The following is a 17494-nucleotide window of genomic DNA, read 5'->3' on the forward strand; positions in this document are numbered from 1 at the left end:
GGTCACACCTCCGCCGGCTCAGGCATACTGGGGCCAAACAAAGGCTCGGATCGGGGCTGAGGTTGTAGACGGGAGAACGGCTGCAGAGCCGGGGTATACCATGCTTAATACACTTGGCGAGCTACGATGCTACCTCACAGTGACCTGCCCCTGCATGCCTATGGGGGGTTCTGTGAGGCAAGAATGCGCCAAAGCATGCCCTCCAATACACTTGCATGAACGCCAGCACTGGGACTACGTCTCTCCAGGAAAGCTGTATTTCACGATCACGTTAGCTGTCAACTCCTGTCTGCACAGCCACGTTCAAAGGAAAGCCCTGGGTCCTCTGGCAAATTACTTTAACATACAGATGATTAGCTCTTACTGAAGCTGCCTGGGCCTTCGGTAGCATTTATCTTAGTACAATCGCCATTTAATAAAATAAAAAATGGGAAGTATTATTTAAAAAAAAAAAAAAAAGACTAGAAAATTTCTGGTATGTCGTGAAAACCACAGGACACTGCTTCGGACACTAATTTCAGATTCATTGTTGGAGCCTGCAGGGCTTTTAGTAGCTCCACAGACATGACAGCTGTCAGCTCTAGGACTAATTAATAGTAGGAAGAAGACCCCAGTGAGTGTGTGTGTCAGCCAAGGCTGCTGATGGGATCACCTTTCAGATCGTCCTCTGATTCCCTGTGTATTGACTGAGTTAACCTGTATGGTTGTATCAAAGGGACGGTGTTTCATGATGGAAGCTCATGTAACCAGAACACTTTCTTTCAACAAGGAAAGGGCAGTTTGCCAAAAACAGCCCCCTTTTTTATTATCTGAGGCCCAGTATGTTTCAGCTCTGTAAATGAAAATCCCCCACTGAAGCAGTTGGTTTTCTTTTCTCGTCTACCATGTTAGCCTCCTCGCCGTCCTGTGAATCCTGCTGTCACTGCTGAGGAATGCATGCACAAGCTCACGTTCCCCGATATCACCCCCTCCTCTGCTCATACAAACACAGCGATAACCCCCTCGCCTCGTCCTTTCACACGTCCCTCCAGCAGAAGGCTCTCAGAGCACTGTGCAAACATAAGTGGAAGACACTGCAGCCAGGTTGGATGGGAAGCAAAAAGAAAAACAAGTACAGTACAGCAACATTCCTGACTAAATCTGAGCTGCACTGTGTGACTGCCTGTGCCTGCTCCTCCCACTTCCTCTAGAAGGGCTGTCTATCACCCTGGAGAAATGCAGCCAAAGAAAGAAAAAACACACACCCCCCTTCCTGTGCCCAGTCACCCCGCCCAGGCGGATTTCTCTCCCTCCCCTCCGCACTTCCTAAATAAACCCGAGACAGTAACGCAGAGCGGAGAGGAAGGGGAGTGTCGCAGACTCGGCTCCTAATTACAAAAGGGCCAGGAGAGACCATTTAATGTCACCTTTGGTTAAATCCAGCGCGGTTATGGGAGGGTGACAGGAACCAGGGGAAAACAGGGAGCATTGACAGGAGAGGAACCCAAACATAAAAAGAATAAAAGTGGACTGAAGTCAAAAACGTCACGGAATAGGAGTCGTTCAGATTCCTCTTTCCACATTTAATAGATTCATATGCGCTACGGGAAGCTTTGGAAACCACCACAGCCCTCCATTTGAAAGGGCAGTGAGGGTGGGGGAGGAGTACATGGGGACTGTCAGACAGTGATGCTACACAGCTTAGACCTGAGTGGACTCTGGGTGGCAGAGTGGAGCACATAGCGTAACCCAGTCTCTCCTTTCTCCTCCTTCCCTCCCTCAGCGAGGGGACACAGTCACGTCATTGTGTGGGGGAAAAGCTATCCTTGTAAAACAACACTGCACTGAAGGCAGCGAGGGAAAACCCAAACCATCATTTTCAAATCCTGCCGCTACAGACAAACACCTCACCTCTCTCCTCCATTCATCACCACTGCTCCAAGTGCAACACTATTTTCATTCTTGTTTTCACGGCCAAATCTCCAGATTGTTTAATACCCCACAATAAGTGGGAGGGTTTCTTACTGGATGCCACAGCCCAGATGTGGCAGACTGATGTTACTTCACATCATCCTCGATTGGTTGCAATGACTCAGCTCTGAAGTCTTATAAAACTAACAAGCTCATACAAATACAGTCACATAGACAGGAAGCATGACCCATGTGGTATGCAGACCTGGCCCTCTTTTATACTCACAATACCCACCATGAGACACACTGCATCTGCCCTGTACGTATAACTCAGTGTGGCCATAGCTGCCAGAGATCATTCTGCACTCGAGCATTGAAGGTAAAGTTATACATCATTACAGCAGAAGATGTGGATGTGAGCAAGCAATTTCTGTTACCACAATAGGAAATGTGTTTCTCTGTGTGCGAAACCAATACCTCATAAGACTATAAGAACAGGGCTGCTTAAATGTCAGGCAGCAGGGAGACATTAAAGGAGCTGTGTTTAGGTCCCCTTAACGTTACTTACTTGACACAGGCCAAGAGGCAGACGTCAAGAAGGCTGATAGAAAGACATAGTAAATGGTTATGTTCTGTCACTTAATAAATCACAACCCTGATGTCTGCGGATGTTATTTTCAGGACGTCGATATACGTGTGCAGTTGGTTCATTTTGTAAGAAGATCCAAGACAAATAACGCCAGATAAAAGCCACAAATCCAAATCCGACCCTGGCTGTCTGAGCAAGGCACGGCACATCCAGGGTGAGAGTGAGTTGAAGTCAGTAGAAACAGGATCTGGCAGCAAAGCTGGGGCAGCCCTCCTGTAGTCTGAGTAATGCCTGTTCAGGAGAACCCCGGGGCACAATCTCTTCATCTCCCACTCGCTGCTGCTTTACACAGCTACAACTGGGCTCTGCATACCGTCATAGCAGGGTTATCATGAAAGTTTGAGACTGGTGCATCTTTGCCTGTGTGCCTACCCCGCTGAGGTCCGACATGATTTTGTCCTCTGCGCCCGCAGAGCCATTGTGATTAAAGAGTGACAGGCAGGCACACATGCAGCTGGTCCCCAATTAAAGAGAGAATGCAGAGCTGACTAAAATGTGAGCTATGCGCTCATGAATTCAGAGAAAAGCTGCGCAACATCGACGGGGCAGTGGAAGAGTGAGAACTGCTCAGGTGTCCTTACATCAGTGTTTGAAAATCGATTCAGCGGCTGGACAACAGCAGTGTTACATCACCAACATCAATGACACATCCCCTCTTCTGCCCCATTCTGCCCCCCTCAAACCACACTGCTGTGACACAGGGGCAACAACAGGAAGGTTAGGGAGCTGCAGCAGCGCCTGGAGCCCCCGTGGTTCGGGCCCTGAAGCCACTTGTCAGGGAGGCAGCTTGCTAGTTTTAACGAGGGATCTGTTACGGCCCAGCTAGCAGCACAAAAACAGGTCACCTGAGCCCCGGCTTCTTCTCCCAGCTGGGAGACCATGTGACTGTGTCGGGCTTCGGAGCCAGGCAGCTTTGTCTCCTCGTCTCTGGGGGTCTGGACACCACACACGAGATCACTGGAGACCAGGTGACAGCTTAACCCCACGACTACATCGACATACACCTCACCAACAAGGAGGTGCTTCTGATTCAGGGACCAACGGTTTATTGTCTGGGGACGAGGATGGGCACAACAACAAGAGTGGCTCTGCAGAGCACGTCAAAGAAAAAACTGATGAGTTGTGGCCTCATGCGTCCTGTCAATACGTCAATAAAACAGACATCCTGTGCACTTCTGACTTTTACATTGTCTTCATTGGGCGGATGGCTTTTTCATCCTCCGTGCGTCTTGGGAGTCTGTCGTGGGGTTGAGGGTGAGAGGTAAGTTGTAACATGAGAGACTGCTCACCCACGGTGCTTTGTCCCTACGGCAGAGGGGGGAGAAGCACCTCAGCTCCCCTCTCCATCTCTGTTAACACCGCAAACAAACACACACTCCCCTGCACAGGGCTACAGATACGCAACCAGGTATTTAAAGCTGCTTGTTCCGTTATCTTGTAGGACGAGGAAAATGGAATGTGTGTGCTTAAGCGGAGGCCTCTGCTCCTTTACAAGGATGAGCCAGATGGCTTGGGATTTTGTGCATTATGTAGCAAAGACTAATTAGGCACAATAGGACCTTCTCACTCATCTAGTAGTAATAACCCCTCCACAGAGAAGGCCCTTTGCCAATTACATTTATTATAAAGGCAACTGAAGTTCATTATAGCGATGATCTAAATGTGCACAAGCTATACATAGCATTTTAAGTTTAGCTTCTGGTAGAAATTGTGATTTATTTGCTTGAATCTGACCCTGTTGTAGCTGCTCATTTCACAGTTTACAGTTACAAAAGGTCGTTTGATGTTTTTGTTATGAATTATTCCTGACTTCTCTGACTCAACCACACATGTATGATATATTTCTTAGCTTAACTCGCTAAAGGTTGACAACAATACAACATCCTCCCAGAGCAGCTACACAGCTGTATTCAGCCATGATGGATAGTTTCGATCATTGATGTTGGCTTCACTTGGAAGACTGCAAAATGAATTCAATACACCACAGCAACTTGAAAAACGTTCTACTCTTCCTACATCTGACATTAAAATTATCACGGTAACAAAAACGAGGGGGAAAAAAGGCTTCCTGGCAAGCTTTGTGAACAGGCATTCGAGCTGGACAAAGTGCCAAAGTTTGTCCCACAGGGTGAAGCACAGGAAAAGACAGCTGTGCCACTGAGCTGGAAAGCCCACATCGGGTCCTGGCAGCGAGCTTTCATTCACTTCCAACATTTAACATATTACTATTTTATGAATCAACAATTGAGCTACAATTATAGAGAAAAAAACCCCTCAAATTACATGATCAGATTAGATTTTTAGGGATTACAGCAACATGAAGCTTATAACACAATATATGTGAAATATAGTTTCTTTATTATATTTTGTAATGATGGATTCCTTTTCTGAGGATGAACACAGTCTCAGGGTATTTCGTGGACTGGAGTTGCTTCAGCTTGCACAGTTTCAAACTTCTATTTACCACTATTTCACCCACAAAAGGCACATTCACATTCGTACATCTTTTTGTTGTTTTGAACAATGCATCTTTCTGACAATTTTTTCTCCTTCCGCTTACTTCATGAGCTTACTTTTGTGTGTATTACAGACACTTTTAAATAGTATCTATGACACCCTTTTAATGTAAACATTTAAACTAGTTTTGTGGCATAAATGAATTAAATGCAAACTCAGCTATTAAGAAATAAACTCTAAAGCATTTTAAGACCACCCACAGGTTGGAAATCATTAGCTTTGCATTAAACTTAAAATATGATCTTTGATGAGGGCTTATTTTGAGGCTTTTTACAAATCCAGGATCTGATGTTAATGTGGAAATGTTTGTTTGAGGCTGGTCAAACAGCTCAACAAATTTACTGAGACATATCTGGCATTACAGGGCATCATAATAAAGATGTTTCAGGAGGAGGATGATGTTCTGGATGTGCTCGACCCTCACTGCAAGCATCAAACAATCCATCTTTTGATATTTAAATTCTAATTACCCCCCTTCACCTACTCACATCCTCTGGTGTCTAAATCATTGGGTGCATTCCTCAGTGTGTGTGTGTGTGTGTGTGTGTGTGGGGGGGGGGGGGGGGGGGTTAAGAAATGCAACTCACAGGGACAAACTACATAATATTTAGTAAATGAGTCCAGCTGATTTCTGGCAGGTGACATGCGGCAAATGAACCGAGGTGCACTTGGATGAAGAATTGCGTTTGAATGCATCTCACTTGAATAGATAAAAACAAGCTCAGGCGGTGTTAATAATCTGACAATAATACTAAAACAGAAGCACTATCCTAAGCCGTGACGCATGTTACAGGAGGTTACAGAGCGAATGTGTAACTCCTCTGGGAAATCACACACAGATCCACACTCTTACAAGACTGAGCCAAAACAAATGTTCCCGAGGTACGATAGCTTGATATGACGATAGTAAAAAAGAAACATAAAAAAAAAAAAAAAAGTAATCATGTGCTGTGCAGTTGCTTCTTGCAGAGTGTGTCGGCGCTGCAGTCAGTCCTGCCGGTAGGGGTGTGGAGGGGAACGTTGCTATTATGTTACCACAACAGCCTGCTGCTGTCGCCATTTTCATAGCGCTTTTCTCAGGACGGCGAGACAACCGTGTGGCCAGGGGAGCCTCGCCACGGGAAGAAAAGCCCCCAAGAATGCATTCAATCGCCTCTCTCACACACCCTGCCTTAAGTATCACTCTGTCGGTACAGTTTCTGTGTTGTTACCGTGAGGGGTTTACGTGAATCCGTCGAAGGCAGAGGGTGGGGGGGGGGGAGGGCGCACAGAGCTAATCGGCTAGCAATTATGGCCAGCATTAGCCTCTGGAAGTGTAACGGTAGCGAGGCGACGTGTGATGCCATTGCCAGTGGATGGCAAACACAGCAAATTTGTAAGGCAGAAAGTGGCAGTAGTCCGGCGATCGTGACAATCTGATCCAAAGAAAAGGACCAAAAATAACCGTGGAATGCCGCTGACGTGCTAGCCGACGGAAGCTAACGGGCATAATGCGCAGAAAGCGGAGAGTTAGCAGAGAGCTGCTAGCGGCGGATTAGTGCTCGTCACAGACAGGAAAGAGCCACCAGAGCACAGGAGGAAGCAGAAAGCAAAGCAGGGCTGCAGTCTAGTTTTTTTTTTTTAAACGAGAAAGAAAAAACACCGATTGGAGGTGTTAGCAATACGGTGCAGCGACAGAGATGGAGTTACAGATTGTATGAGTGGGGCGAGATGCCCAAACGGACCATCCCCTCCCCCATGCTTGCAGCATCTGAACCCAATACACCCCTGAATCTAAATTAAGTGTACATGTACATCAAATTGTGCCAAAACGGGAAGAGGCCACAATATTCAACTTCCAATTCATCACAGTATAAAAACAGCACAGGAGGCTGAGAGATTACTGCGTAACGTAGCAAGGCGTTGAGGCTATTTTAACCACTTGGATTTTTACTGTATGTTCGAACGGGACACGACAGACTGAACCTCTCAGTGTTTACATGAAAAAATATGATTGTTGTGTGGGCTTCGCACTGAACGGACTGGCTTCGGATGAGCAGGCTGAAGCCATCCACCAAGTTAAAGCTAAATTTACTGTTTTCACGCTGGTTGGGGAGGGGGGGGGGACGACGGACGGGCCATATCCGTGATATACCCCCAAAAAGGAGAAGGCTGGCGCGTTTGCCGACAGCCGCTTTAGGTAATACATCGCAATGTTACGGGCTGCGTTGTATTTCGGAGGTCACATTATTTACACAAAAGCGGATGGAAGTGTGCGCAACATGGCCCGCAGTGTCACTGTGACAAACTAACCAGCCAGTGTGGCTTCCCCCCATCGTTTGCGCGCAAAAAAAGACGAAAACGTGGGGTTTTTTTCGGCGAACTAACTGCGAGTGATGATAAAGGTTGTTGATTGAGGCGTTTGTCGTGTAATTGCAGCCCTTTTTTTGTCTAACGTAGCGCTAACGTTGGTGTTTGGAGAGTCACAGAGGCTGCTTTAACTCTGTAAGGGGAAAAAAAAAACAAACACCGATCGCTTCTACCTGTGAACCCTATTTACACGCTATTGTGCGTGTTGCCACATTATCTGGGGAGTCGACACAGCTCTGCTGCTTCTGTGTCAAGCTAATTCGAGGAGCTAGTAGCATGCGCTAGCTAGCAAGTGTCTATTGGCGTTTACACTCGCCAACTTGACAATTACAACGTGAACGTTTACGTCGCCGATAGCGTGTTTTGATTCACTCCAAACACGGAGGTGGAATTAACCCGGCAGCCCGTCTAACGGTGCACCATCTAAAGTCGGATGATACCACAACTACGTTAGCCAGCATCAGCATGATGAGCCCTAGCCTGCTAACTAAAGCCAACAATACCCTTCCAGGTCGGATTTGCTGCTCAATCTCTCCACCAACACTTAATGCAGTTTACTTACCGTTTTATGTCCACTCTGGAGGATCCGAATAGAGAATAAGGGGGCCTGGGTGAGACCCCCGTCGCTTTCCACACAGCTTCCACAACCAAAACAATACTTCTGTCCACACACTGCGGATCCCCTTGCCAAGCTTTAAAAGGTTTGGAATTAAACGTGTCCCCTCTGGAGTCCTTCCCTGCTGGAGGAGTCACTCGCCTCTCGTCTAGCGGGGGCACACGAACGCGGCCGGGAATCGGATCGAAACCGTTAAAAACTGTGCCCTAGTCAGGAGCGACTTTTAGAAATTAGATCCCCTCAAAGCAGCCTCTTTTCCCTTTGCAAAAATGGCGGCCCTGCCAGGACTGGCGAGGCTCCGCCTCCCCCACGGACCCCCCCCCTTCCGTCCTCCCCACTCCCTCCTCCCTCACCGTCACCCAGCGCGGGCTCCGCCCCCTCACACTGCGGGGCTTCCCTCCCCGCTTCACAGGGGCGCCGTGGACGCGCGTCGTGCACAAGCCATGACAGCGATTCCCCAACAAGTCTGCTGTTTGTGGATTTAACGTGTAACACACCATTTACACACCGACTTGACGCAACATTCATTATAAATCCTTTTTATCTACTTAAATTCAAATAATAGATAGACATGTAACATGTTTGAGGTCTTTAGGCTCTGAATACATTTACTTTCGCCTTGTCCTTCTATAAACAAACAATAATTATAAAAGAAATCCTGCTTAAAAACATTCACATACAAGCAATTGTACAAATTTACCGAATATTTAACGTTCAAGCAATGGAAATGTTCAAAACAACTCACTCAGTAAAGTACATGAATAATTAAAGCTACAAGCAGCATTGAATGGGTCCTCGCTACTTGCAGGACTCCCGACAGAAAATGTCACCTGAATAGTGGACAGATGTGACAACGTTTTAAAAGTTAAATGAAGTCTAGCTGAAAGTATGACAAACTTATAGTAGTTCAAGAGCAATCAGAGATTTCTGACGACTGCCATAATGTTTGCAGATCACCTCCAAAATTTAATGGATTCTTCCATGGTCTAATATCTATCTGTGGTGAAAATTTTGACAAAATCCATAATCTTTGACGTAATCTTGCTAACAGACAGACAGACAAATATACGCCTTGGCGGATGTAATAATCTTGTGCATTCCAATAGAATCTTAACCAGCTCTGCTCTGGCTGAAACCCTAACAACAATAATGAATTCACAAAAGTGTTAATGAAAATGTCCAAGTTCTATATAAATATATTGATGTTCATAGAGTTATCTCTGTGGCCTTTCTGTGCAACGTTTACATGTTCTCCCTGTGTGGTCCTCCTGTCCTGCTTTCTTTCAGCGGTTTCTCCAGCTCGAAAACATGCATTTGATGTTATTTGGTGAATGTAAATTACTGTTTGCTTTGTTGTGGACTGGCAACCTGTCGAGGCTGTAGTCATAGCTGGGATATGCTTCATTATTGGATAAAGAATAGAATAGAATAGAATAGAATAGAATAGAAATACTTTTTTAATCCTAGAGGGAAATTATTTAAAATAGAAGATGTTACATCATTGTTGAATCATTACACTGTAATTATTAAACTGAACCATGCCATTTAAATGGAATTACTTCTTTTTGGACATAAAACTCAGATGAAGATGTTTGTGCCTGTGGCTATAATATTAACTATTCATTTGGTTATTTTATTCAACAATGCATCACATTGTAAAATCCATTACCGCTCCTCAGTCTGATGTTTGTGTTGTTGTGTGTGCTTTGTGTATTATTGTCCTTAGAAAGTGAAGTCAGCTGTGGGAATGTTTTTATCAGGAGGTTTTGTTTAAACTAATTGCCGTTTCCCCTCCTGTTTCCCTTTCCTCTCAGGGTGAAAAGGAGCAGAGCACAATCTCAGAACCCACACAGTGGAGATAACCTGAACAATAGTTACGATTGATTTGGCGTGTGTGTTTGTTTGGTTTATCAGCACCCATGGTTTATCCACTTGTTGTTTTTTTATTAAAACCACTGTAGGCATTGCTTGTGACTTTCCCGATCCCCCCCCCCCCCCCCCCAAATCCTGCTATTTTACTACTGGCACGACTGTAAAGGAGCACCCAAAGCCACAGCCTAACACAGTAGGAGGTAGCTAAGCTGTTATGTAACCCCTTACACAAGAGCAGCATTTTGTATATTGAACTGATATTAGGAAGTTGTCTGATCAGTAACGGAACATACTGGGGATTATGAAGTTATTGAATAAACATGTTTACGTTGATATTTCAAAAGAAAATACAGATTGAAATGTGCTTGATTTGTAGTTTAAGAATCACACAATATAACCAAAAAATGCATGCAATGGCTTCATTCATACCACCCATAGTCATCATTGCTACCAATATTGGTGGTATTAGTGGCATTTTACAGCAGTTTTCATGTTTTTATAAATGGGATTAAAGCGGAAATGTGCTCGGCACATGCAGGAATCTGAAATTTAATATTTCTCCACCAGTTTTATCCAGAAGAGTCCTGTAGAAATCCCTTTGACATCATTTGTTCACAGAGGATGTTCTCATGGTTTCCATCACCCCCCCGCCCCCACCTCACGCCGCAGACCCCCGCGCATGCGCAATCCCACGGCTGCGCCGCACCGGTGGCGTTACGCGCAGGCAGGCTGCTAGAAATTAAACTTTGAAGCGGAGGATACACGTTTTTCGTTCATTCATTAATGCTATAACCTCGATTAGACTTCATTTTATCGTCTCATATTGGAAAATAATCGACGGCTGCGGAGGATGCGGTGATTAAATGGCTACAGTCTTTTTTTCTTCTTTTTTTAATCGGAAGACGATCCAGTGCGCTGTTCAGAGTGAGGACGGCCTCTTTGCGTGTCATGAAAGGCTAGATTTTACAGTTTGATGAGAGAGAAAATCCCAATACTCCGTGAAAATTGTGCTTTTTTTTTTTTTTTTGGCTGGTTGGTAATGACATCATGCAGTGAAAATGTGGGCGGGGCCTGAGCTGAGAGGGGAGAGGGGAGCACCCGGAGAGCAGCGGCCAGGCGCCATTAGATAACTACCTGCAAATACTGCGCCGCGCTGAGGAAAATCCCACAGCTTAACCGTTAAAGTAGCCGAGCGGGTTGTGTTTATTTTGCTTCCCCAAAAGGGAAACGGGACTATCCGCGTCCGGCGTCGAATGCAGCCTACTTCGGCTAAAAGAAGCTGGCCATCGACGGGAACAAGATGGCGTCCGCCAGTTTTTCACCGCTCGTGCACGGCTGGGCGGCGGCGCCGTGCGCGTTCACGTCCCCGTGTGGTTATTTCCTGTTTTGGAGCGTTTGACGATTCTCGTTCTCTTGGTGTTCTGGTTCTATTCAGGAGGAACGAAATTGCGTTTCAAAACCTCACTAGTACTAGTTCTAGTACTCTTAAGAACAAACTGACGGTTCTGCTATTCCCAATGCTCTGTTCTCTTCAAGAGAAACAAATTGATGATTCGCCTCAAGGTTCTGGTTCTCCACAAGAAGAACAAACTGACAGTTGTCCTGAAGGTCCCGGTTCTCTTCAGGAGGAAGAAATTGCAGTCATTCCACGGTTCTCCTGAAGGTTCTGTTTCTATTCAGGAGAAACAGACTGCGTACACATCAATTGTCCTTAAGGTTCTGGTTTTCTTCGTGAAGAACAAACACAGTGGGCAAGAAATGTTTTCTGTGGTTACATGACCTCTGCCCGTGGCTGCAGAAAACCCCCATTATGATCCTGAAAGACGAGGAAATGATTCATGTTTGAAGATCTCTGTTGCACAAGCAGTTGTTTGTTTTTTTTCCCCCTCTGTCCCTTTCCACAACATTAAAACAAGCTCGCAAAAAGAGGTGAAGTTTCTACACAAGATCATAAAAACAAACCCCAGCCGCACCAATTCAGGCTATGTTGAGCTTTGTTGAGCTCCTGACCCCATCTAGTGGACATCGTTAAAACAGACGTGTTTTATTTGTCCCATTGAGAAATACAACGCAACAGTTAAAAAATGATGAAAGAAAACTGTAAATGACACAAAAACTAAGTAATAAGTCCAAGCCACTCGTGTGTACATATTTTGCAACCTTTCAAGTACAATAAAAATGTGTTCAAAGATTATTTTAGAGTTTCTGTACAAGAAAATCAACATGCAAAAATCATGGAATATTTTCAAGAAAAGTTTCATAACAACCTTAAGAAAATCCTCCATGTTGAATTATTTTAGAGAACCTGAAGAATCTTCTGAATGTACACATGTTGAAGACAGTTGTGCATGGGGGACGGTCTTTAGGGTGCAACACCAAAACCAAAAAAAGGACTTTTTGAAGTTGTCCTGTGCAGTAAAAAAAATACAACGACCAGCTGGTTAGGGACACAGTTCAAAGGTCAGCATTTATAACCCAAGACTGAATTTCCTTCGGGGTAGACCTCACATTCTTTCAGCAAGATGTTACCTGAACGTCATAAATGCTCACAAATCACAAGAGCATGCCTTCCCATTACGAGTGCTGTAGTGTACACACAGAATACTACATAATGTTACGTGTATGACACATAAACTGAGAAATTAAAGCTAAAATATTAGAATTGTTCATGAAATGTCAAATGTTTCTTTTTTTTACACGAGGTTTGAATTGTTATGAATTAGGACCGGAACAAAACTTTTTTTAAGTGGAAAAAAAACCTCAATCCAGCGAATTAAAACTATAAAACTGAATGAAAGGTATAACTCAACAGTCAAGAGCACAATAAATAAGCAGCCGTTAGAAGGCGCTGTGACCGATGAGCCCACTTTTCTTCCAGCCAATAAGAACAAAGAATCAATTGACGTCAATATTCTCTGTCCATTCACAGCGGGCCTTGTTGGAGGTCGTTTATTGACAGGAAACAGAAGGAGAAGGTGACTTCTTAGCTAGTGGAGCGGCGCCTCGTACTGATTTTAACATTAAACCCTCAAAGGGGGGTTTTGTTAAAAAAAAGAAAGAGGTCACCATGTCGTCGTTTGGAAGGGCGCTGGGAGTCATTAGGACTGGGAGTCTGCTGCTCCGGCGCGGGCCAGGAAGAATAACAATCCGAAAGTGAGTAGCATGTTAGCTTTAGCACTGGGTCGGCAACACGGAGACAAAAAAAACCCCACAAAGCAACATTTAAACACAACTCGTATTTCCATGTTATTAGGCTGAAAGAAGTTCAAGCTTAATAATGTTTTAATACAGCTCCTGTTTTCATTAAAAAGGAACCTCAAACAACAGCAAAGCTTAAAAACAACTTCAAACACCAAAACATAAAGACTATGATCTAGAACAGCTCGTATTTAATAATCAACCGCAAAGCTTAAAACACATTTGAAACAGCTCGAATTTCCATTAAAAACGACCCTCAAAGATGAGAAGACAACCATAAAGCGTACAAACGTTTAAACAGCTTTTAATTTCATTAAAAAAAAACTAGTGGAAGCTTGGAACTGAAGCTTAACCAACCACAAATAAAGCGTAAGGGCATTTAACACAGCTCATATTTTCATTAAAATAATAAATGACAAAGCTCTAAAAACAACCACAAACAAACCCGACAACTTTAGAGTCGTCACTAAAAACACAATTATTTGGTAATAGCATGTAAAAGGAATGTATCACGTGAATAACTGTTCATAATGTAGTTATAGCTATATTAGCTAAAAGTACCATAGTCCTGTTGTTTCATCCTGATCACTACATGGTACTTGTGTTTTACAAAAAAGTAGTTGTTTGTTTGTTTTTTCAGAAACTTGACTGTTGTAACTTGAAATAGTTAACAATTGAGGAAAAGCTGGAATTGACCACATATGGTCACTTTTCCCATAAAGGGTTAAAAATCCAACCACAACGCTTAAAGTACATTTAACCTCAGTTCATATTTTCAGGTGCTTTAGACTGAATCCTTTCTTTTCTTTGCACTGTTTCAGGGGCAGCGACGGGCCGCACATTGAGCCTCAGTACAGGCAGTACCCCCAGCTGACCAAGAAGCAGAAGTTCGACTCGGAGCTGCTCAGCGGTGCCATGTGGTTCTGGATCCTCTGGCACTGCTGGCACGACCCGGACGCCGTGCTGGTAAGAAACCTGCTGCTGTGCCCGCGCTGATCACTTCACCTCCAGCACAGCAGCTCTGACATCAAGGCCAATAGTGCGCAGATATTCCTGACTGATAAAATTAGATAACCATTCATCTGTCCCACAATGGGAAAGAGTAATAAAACGGTAGCAAAAGATTCCAAAAAACAATAAGCATTGAAAATAGTAACAATAATATATAAACAAAATGATAACAGTGACAATATATTATGTTTTTGCAGGACAATGATAGCAGTGATCAGAATGATATGATATATGATACGATGATATTATCTCTCGGAATAAATAAATAAATGAACGATTTCTATTGCACACAGTGAACAGGGATGGACATTAAGACGTGCAGAATGTTAAATTGTCATGTCTCATTAAACAAACTCAACGCCAGCATAAGTAGCTTCGCCTTCATTCATTAGATTGCAGTGAAATATTTATTCCTATAGTGCAACGTGTTAACAAGTAATAATGAGTGACTTTACTGTTGTTTTACCATTAAGACCTCACTACTCTCATTACTTTCTCCTGCCAAATATGGGCGCGTTTTCCTCCAGAAATGTGTGAAGTTCAGTTTAAGTCATCATAATCTTTATTCCGTTTGAAAAGTCAGTGTAATTTATTTCCCACGATTAACTCAATTGATATGATCAGCGGTATTGTTTCCAGAGTTTTTTCACATTGCTTCTTGTCTGTAAAGCTTTGAATTCTCTCAGGCCAAAATACAGCTCAGATTTACTAGTAGAATATGAACCATCCAGACCTCGGAGGTCCGCAGGAAGACTTTACTAAATCTTCTTTGTTTATCGCTTTGTTTTAATGTATTACCTTGTAAATCACTGACTTGTGTCTGAATGGTGCTTTGGAAATAAACTTGCTTCACCCTGAAGAAGCTAAAGATTAAAAAAAAAAAAAAACTCCAGATTTTTATCTGATCTGTGGACATACAGGAGAAAAAAACATGTTGGTTCTTTATCATCCTTTTGATAATCAAATACACATTGTGCTGATTGAGGTTTGAGTTTCAGTTGTAGATTTCGCTTCATGTGAATTGTCTTAAAGTGTTTTTAAGATATTTGTTTTTAATGACATTTTTTTTTTTTTTTATCTCTGTGTCTTAGAAATTACAGTAAATTACTTGCTTTAATCTGATTAATAAACAGGTTCATTATGTGTAATTCTGACTGGTCTTAGTGGCAGTTTTGTAAAACTATTTACATCTTTTGTTTAAAAAAGAAGTGATTGTTTTAACTAAAATATGTGATGAGTTTCATCTTTCAGTATGTCTTACCTGCTGACAAAATACAGAAACGTTGATTCGAAGCGGTTTTAGAGCAGAGAGAAATCTGAGAACCTACCATGAAATCCTTCGGTTCTCTGCAGCGATGAGAGAACGCAGAACTCAGGTTCCCCGCAGGATCGTCACTGTTCTCTTTAAAAGGCTGAACGTCTGATGGCTGCTTCGTCTCCCCCCTGCAGGGTCACTTCCCCTGGCCGGATGCCTCTCAGTGGACAGACGAGGAACTCGGGATCCCACCAGACGACGAGGAATGAGGTGATTTCTTTGTTTACGTCCACACATTTACCGAAACTCCTGTTTGTACTGAACTTTTCATTACAATGTGGGGGAACAGATTCACTTTAATTATAAATATATTTTCTTACAAAACCTGAAGATCCTTTAAAATACGTCTAAACGGCTCAAATCACTCGACTTTGTTTTTTCCATTGACATTTAATACATGAGTTGTTTTAACCTTTTATAGCAGATTTACAAACAAGTTTCAGGGTTTTTCCACTTTAAAGTCATTATAGGTTCAAAACAGTTAAAGCTTTTGTGTTTTTTTTTATAGCTGATTGGAATGTAGGGAATTTAGATGAGTTGTGAAGCTATTAGGTAAAATCAAGTTTCAAAACAAAGTGCCCACTGACTTTTCTCTTTTGATTCCTTGCAGATGTTCTCCCGGCGTCCATGCTGCTCAACCTGGATGTTGTTGTACATAGAAAAATAAAAATATCTATAAAGTCTGACGTGTTTTGTCTTATGAGAACGAATAGAAGTGGCTGAATTGAAATGTTAGAGGAAAGGCTTTAGTAAGACAAATAGATTTTAATTAAAAAATAAAGGTAAAAATTGTTTTGTAGAGTTGTGACGCTATTAAGTGAAATCAAGAGTTTAAAAACAAATCATCCTGTGCAGATGTTCTCCAGGCGCTGAAGAAGGCCGTTGTACACCGCCGTATAAAATGACCTTTAAAGTGAAACAAGTTGAAAAGACAAAAGATTATTTCATTAGTTTTATTTACACGCAAATTTTTTTCCTTTTTTTGAAATGTAGAAACAAAATGCATCAACAGTGTCACAGTTAGCCAGTGTTTGTATATTTCAAATCATAAGCCATTTTATAAAACCTGGAAAGAACCAACACACACACACAAACTGAAGAGAGGAGTTCTAAAAATAAAAACAAACCCTGCCTGCAGGCCAGTCTGCTTTGTTTCTAACGACATGCAGAGGAGGTGAAGTGTGAGAGTGTGTGTGTGTGTGTGTGTGTCAGGAGTGACCCGAACCCAGCCTGTAACACTGACGGGACACCAGGAAAATTCAGAAGGTGGAAAAGCACAGTTTTCTTTACAAGTTTAAAAAAAGAAAAGAAAAAGAAACAAAGCTCGGCATCGCCAGCGGAGGCGGTTGACCCGGAGAGGACGAGCCGGTTGGTTCTTCCAAAAGGTTTTGTCCATGGCATCTTTCCCTGAGTTCCACATGAAGGACAGAACGAAAGAACGAACCCCACTCATCCGCCCTTTAAGTCCCGTCAACACTCCTTTTGGATCCACCTCACGATACTTAAGTGTGTTTTTATTTTACTGAATCAGAAAAGTTTAAACGTTCCAGTTGTCTTGGAGGGTTTAAAAAAGAAAAAAAAGCTTGACATCTGGAGAAGCAGTTCACAGCAAAACAACTTGAGAAGTTAAGAACTTTAAACCCACAAGAAAACACAGGAACAAAAAGACAAATACAGACCCTCAAAGACGGGGGGGTCAGTAATACTGGAAACTTGGAATACCGACTAGAATTTCAAGAATTCCCACCTCGGACTCCGAGACAACTGGAAACGCACCGTCACCCGAGTGTCAAAACAAAGCAGAGCTGCAGGGAGACGAGCTCCACCCAGGAATTCAGACTGCTACTCCACAGATGAACACATGAAAACATCCACATTTACAAAAAAAAAAAGTATGTTAAAGATTTAAAAAAGGAGAAAAGAAAAACCTCCAGATAGTTGAGGTCAAAATATAATAAAATCATTACCTCTGTCAATTAATAAATACATCATTCAGAATCCATAAAAAAAAACAAAAAACCATCATAGATAAAAAGGAGAAATAAATTAAGCCGAAGTCGAATCGTTCCTATTGAGA

General features: G+C 43.0%; 2 protein-coding genes across 2 annotated transcripts in view; one reads left to right on the forward strand and one right to left on the reverse strand.

Annotated features, from left to right (window-relative positions):
- kmt2e (lysine (K)-specific methyltransferase 2E) overlaps window positions 1-8287 on the reverse strand; it is a 28563-nt gene extending 20276 nt beyond the window's left edge. The window contains 1 exon segment of the mRNA XM_080492206.1: window positions 7968-8287. The gene's annotated coding sequence lies outside the window, so the exon portion shown is untranslated.
- Window positions 8288-12836: 4549 nt separating this feature from the next.
- Window positions 12837-16713, forward strand: ndufb2 (NADH:ubiquinone oxidoreductase subunit B2). The gene is made up of 4 exons (XM_080491643.1): window positions 12837-13046; window positions 13913-14057; window positions 15552-15627; window positions 16028-16713. Exons 1-3 carry the CDS (start codon window positions 12961-12963, stop codon window positions 15624-15626), a joined length of 306 nt encoding a protein of 101 aa, XP_080347769.1. The 5' UTR covers window positions 12837-12960; the 3' UTR covers window position 15627; window positions 16028-16713.
- Window positions 16714-17494: the final 781 nt, after the last annotated feature.

Source organism: Lipophrys pholis (assembly GCF_963383615.2).
Source record: "Lipophrys pholis genome assembly, chromosome: 22".
Classification (NCBI taxonomy): domain Eukaryota; kingdom Metazoa; phylum Chordata; class Actinopteri; order Blenniiformes; family Blenniidae; genus Lipophrys; species Lipophrys pholis.

What these genes read in the sequence shown, in the direction of transcription:
- ndufb2 (XM_080491643.1), top strand. Translation starts at nt 12,961, where the DNA reads ATGTCGTCGTTTGGAAGGGCGCTGGGAGTCATTAGGACTGGGAGTCTG. An exon ending in GGAAGAATAACAATCCGAAA is followed by an intron (nt 13,047 to 13,912) that starts GTGAGTAGCATG and finishes GCACTGTTTCAG; the next exon opens with GGGCAGCGACGGGCCGCACA. An exon ending in ACGACCCGGACGCCGTGCTG is followed by an intron (nt 14,058 to 15,551) that starts GTAAGAAACCTG and finishes TCCCCCCTGCAG; the next exon opens with GGTCACTTCCCCTGGCCGGA.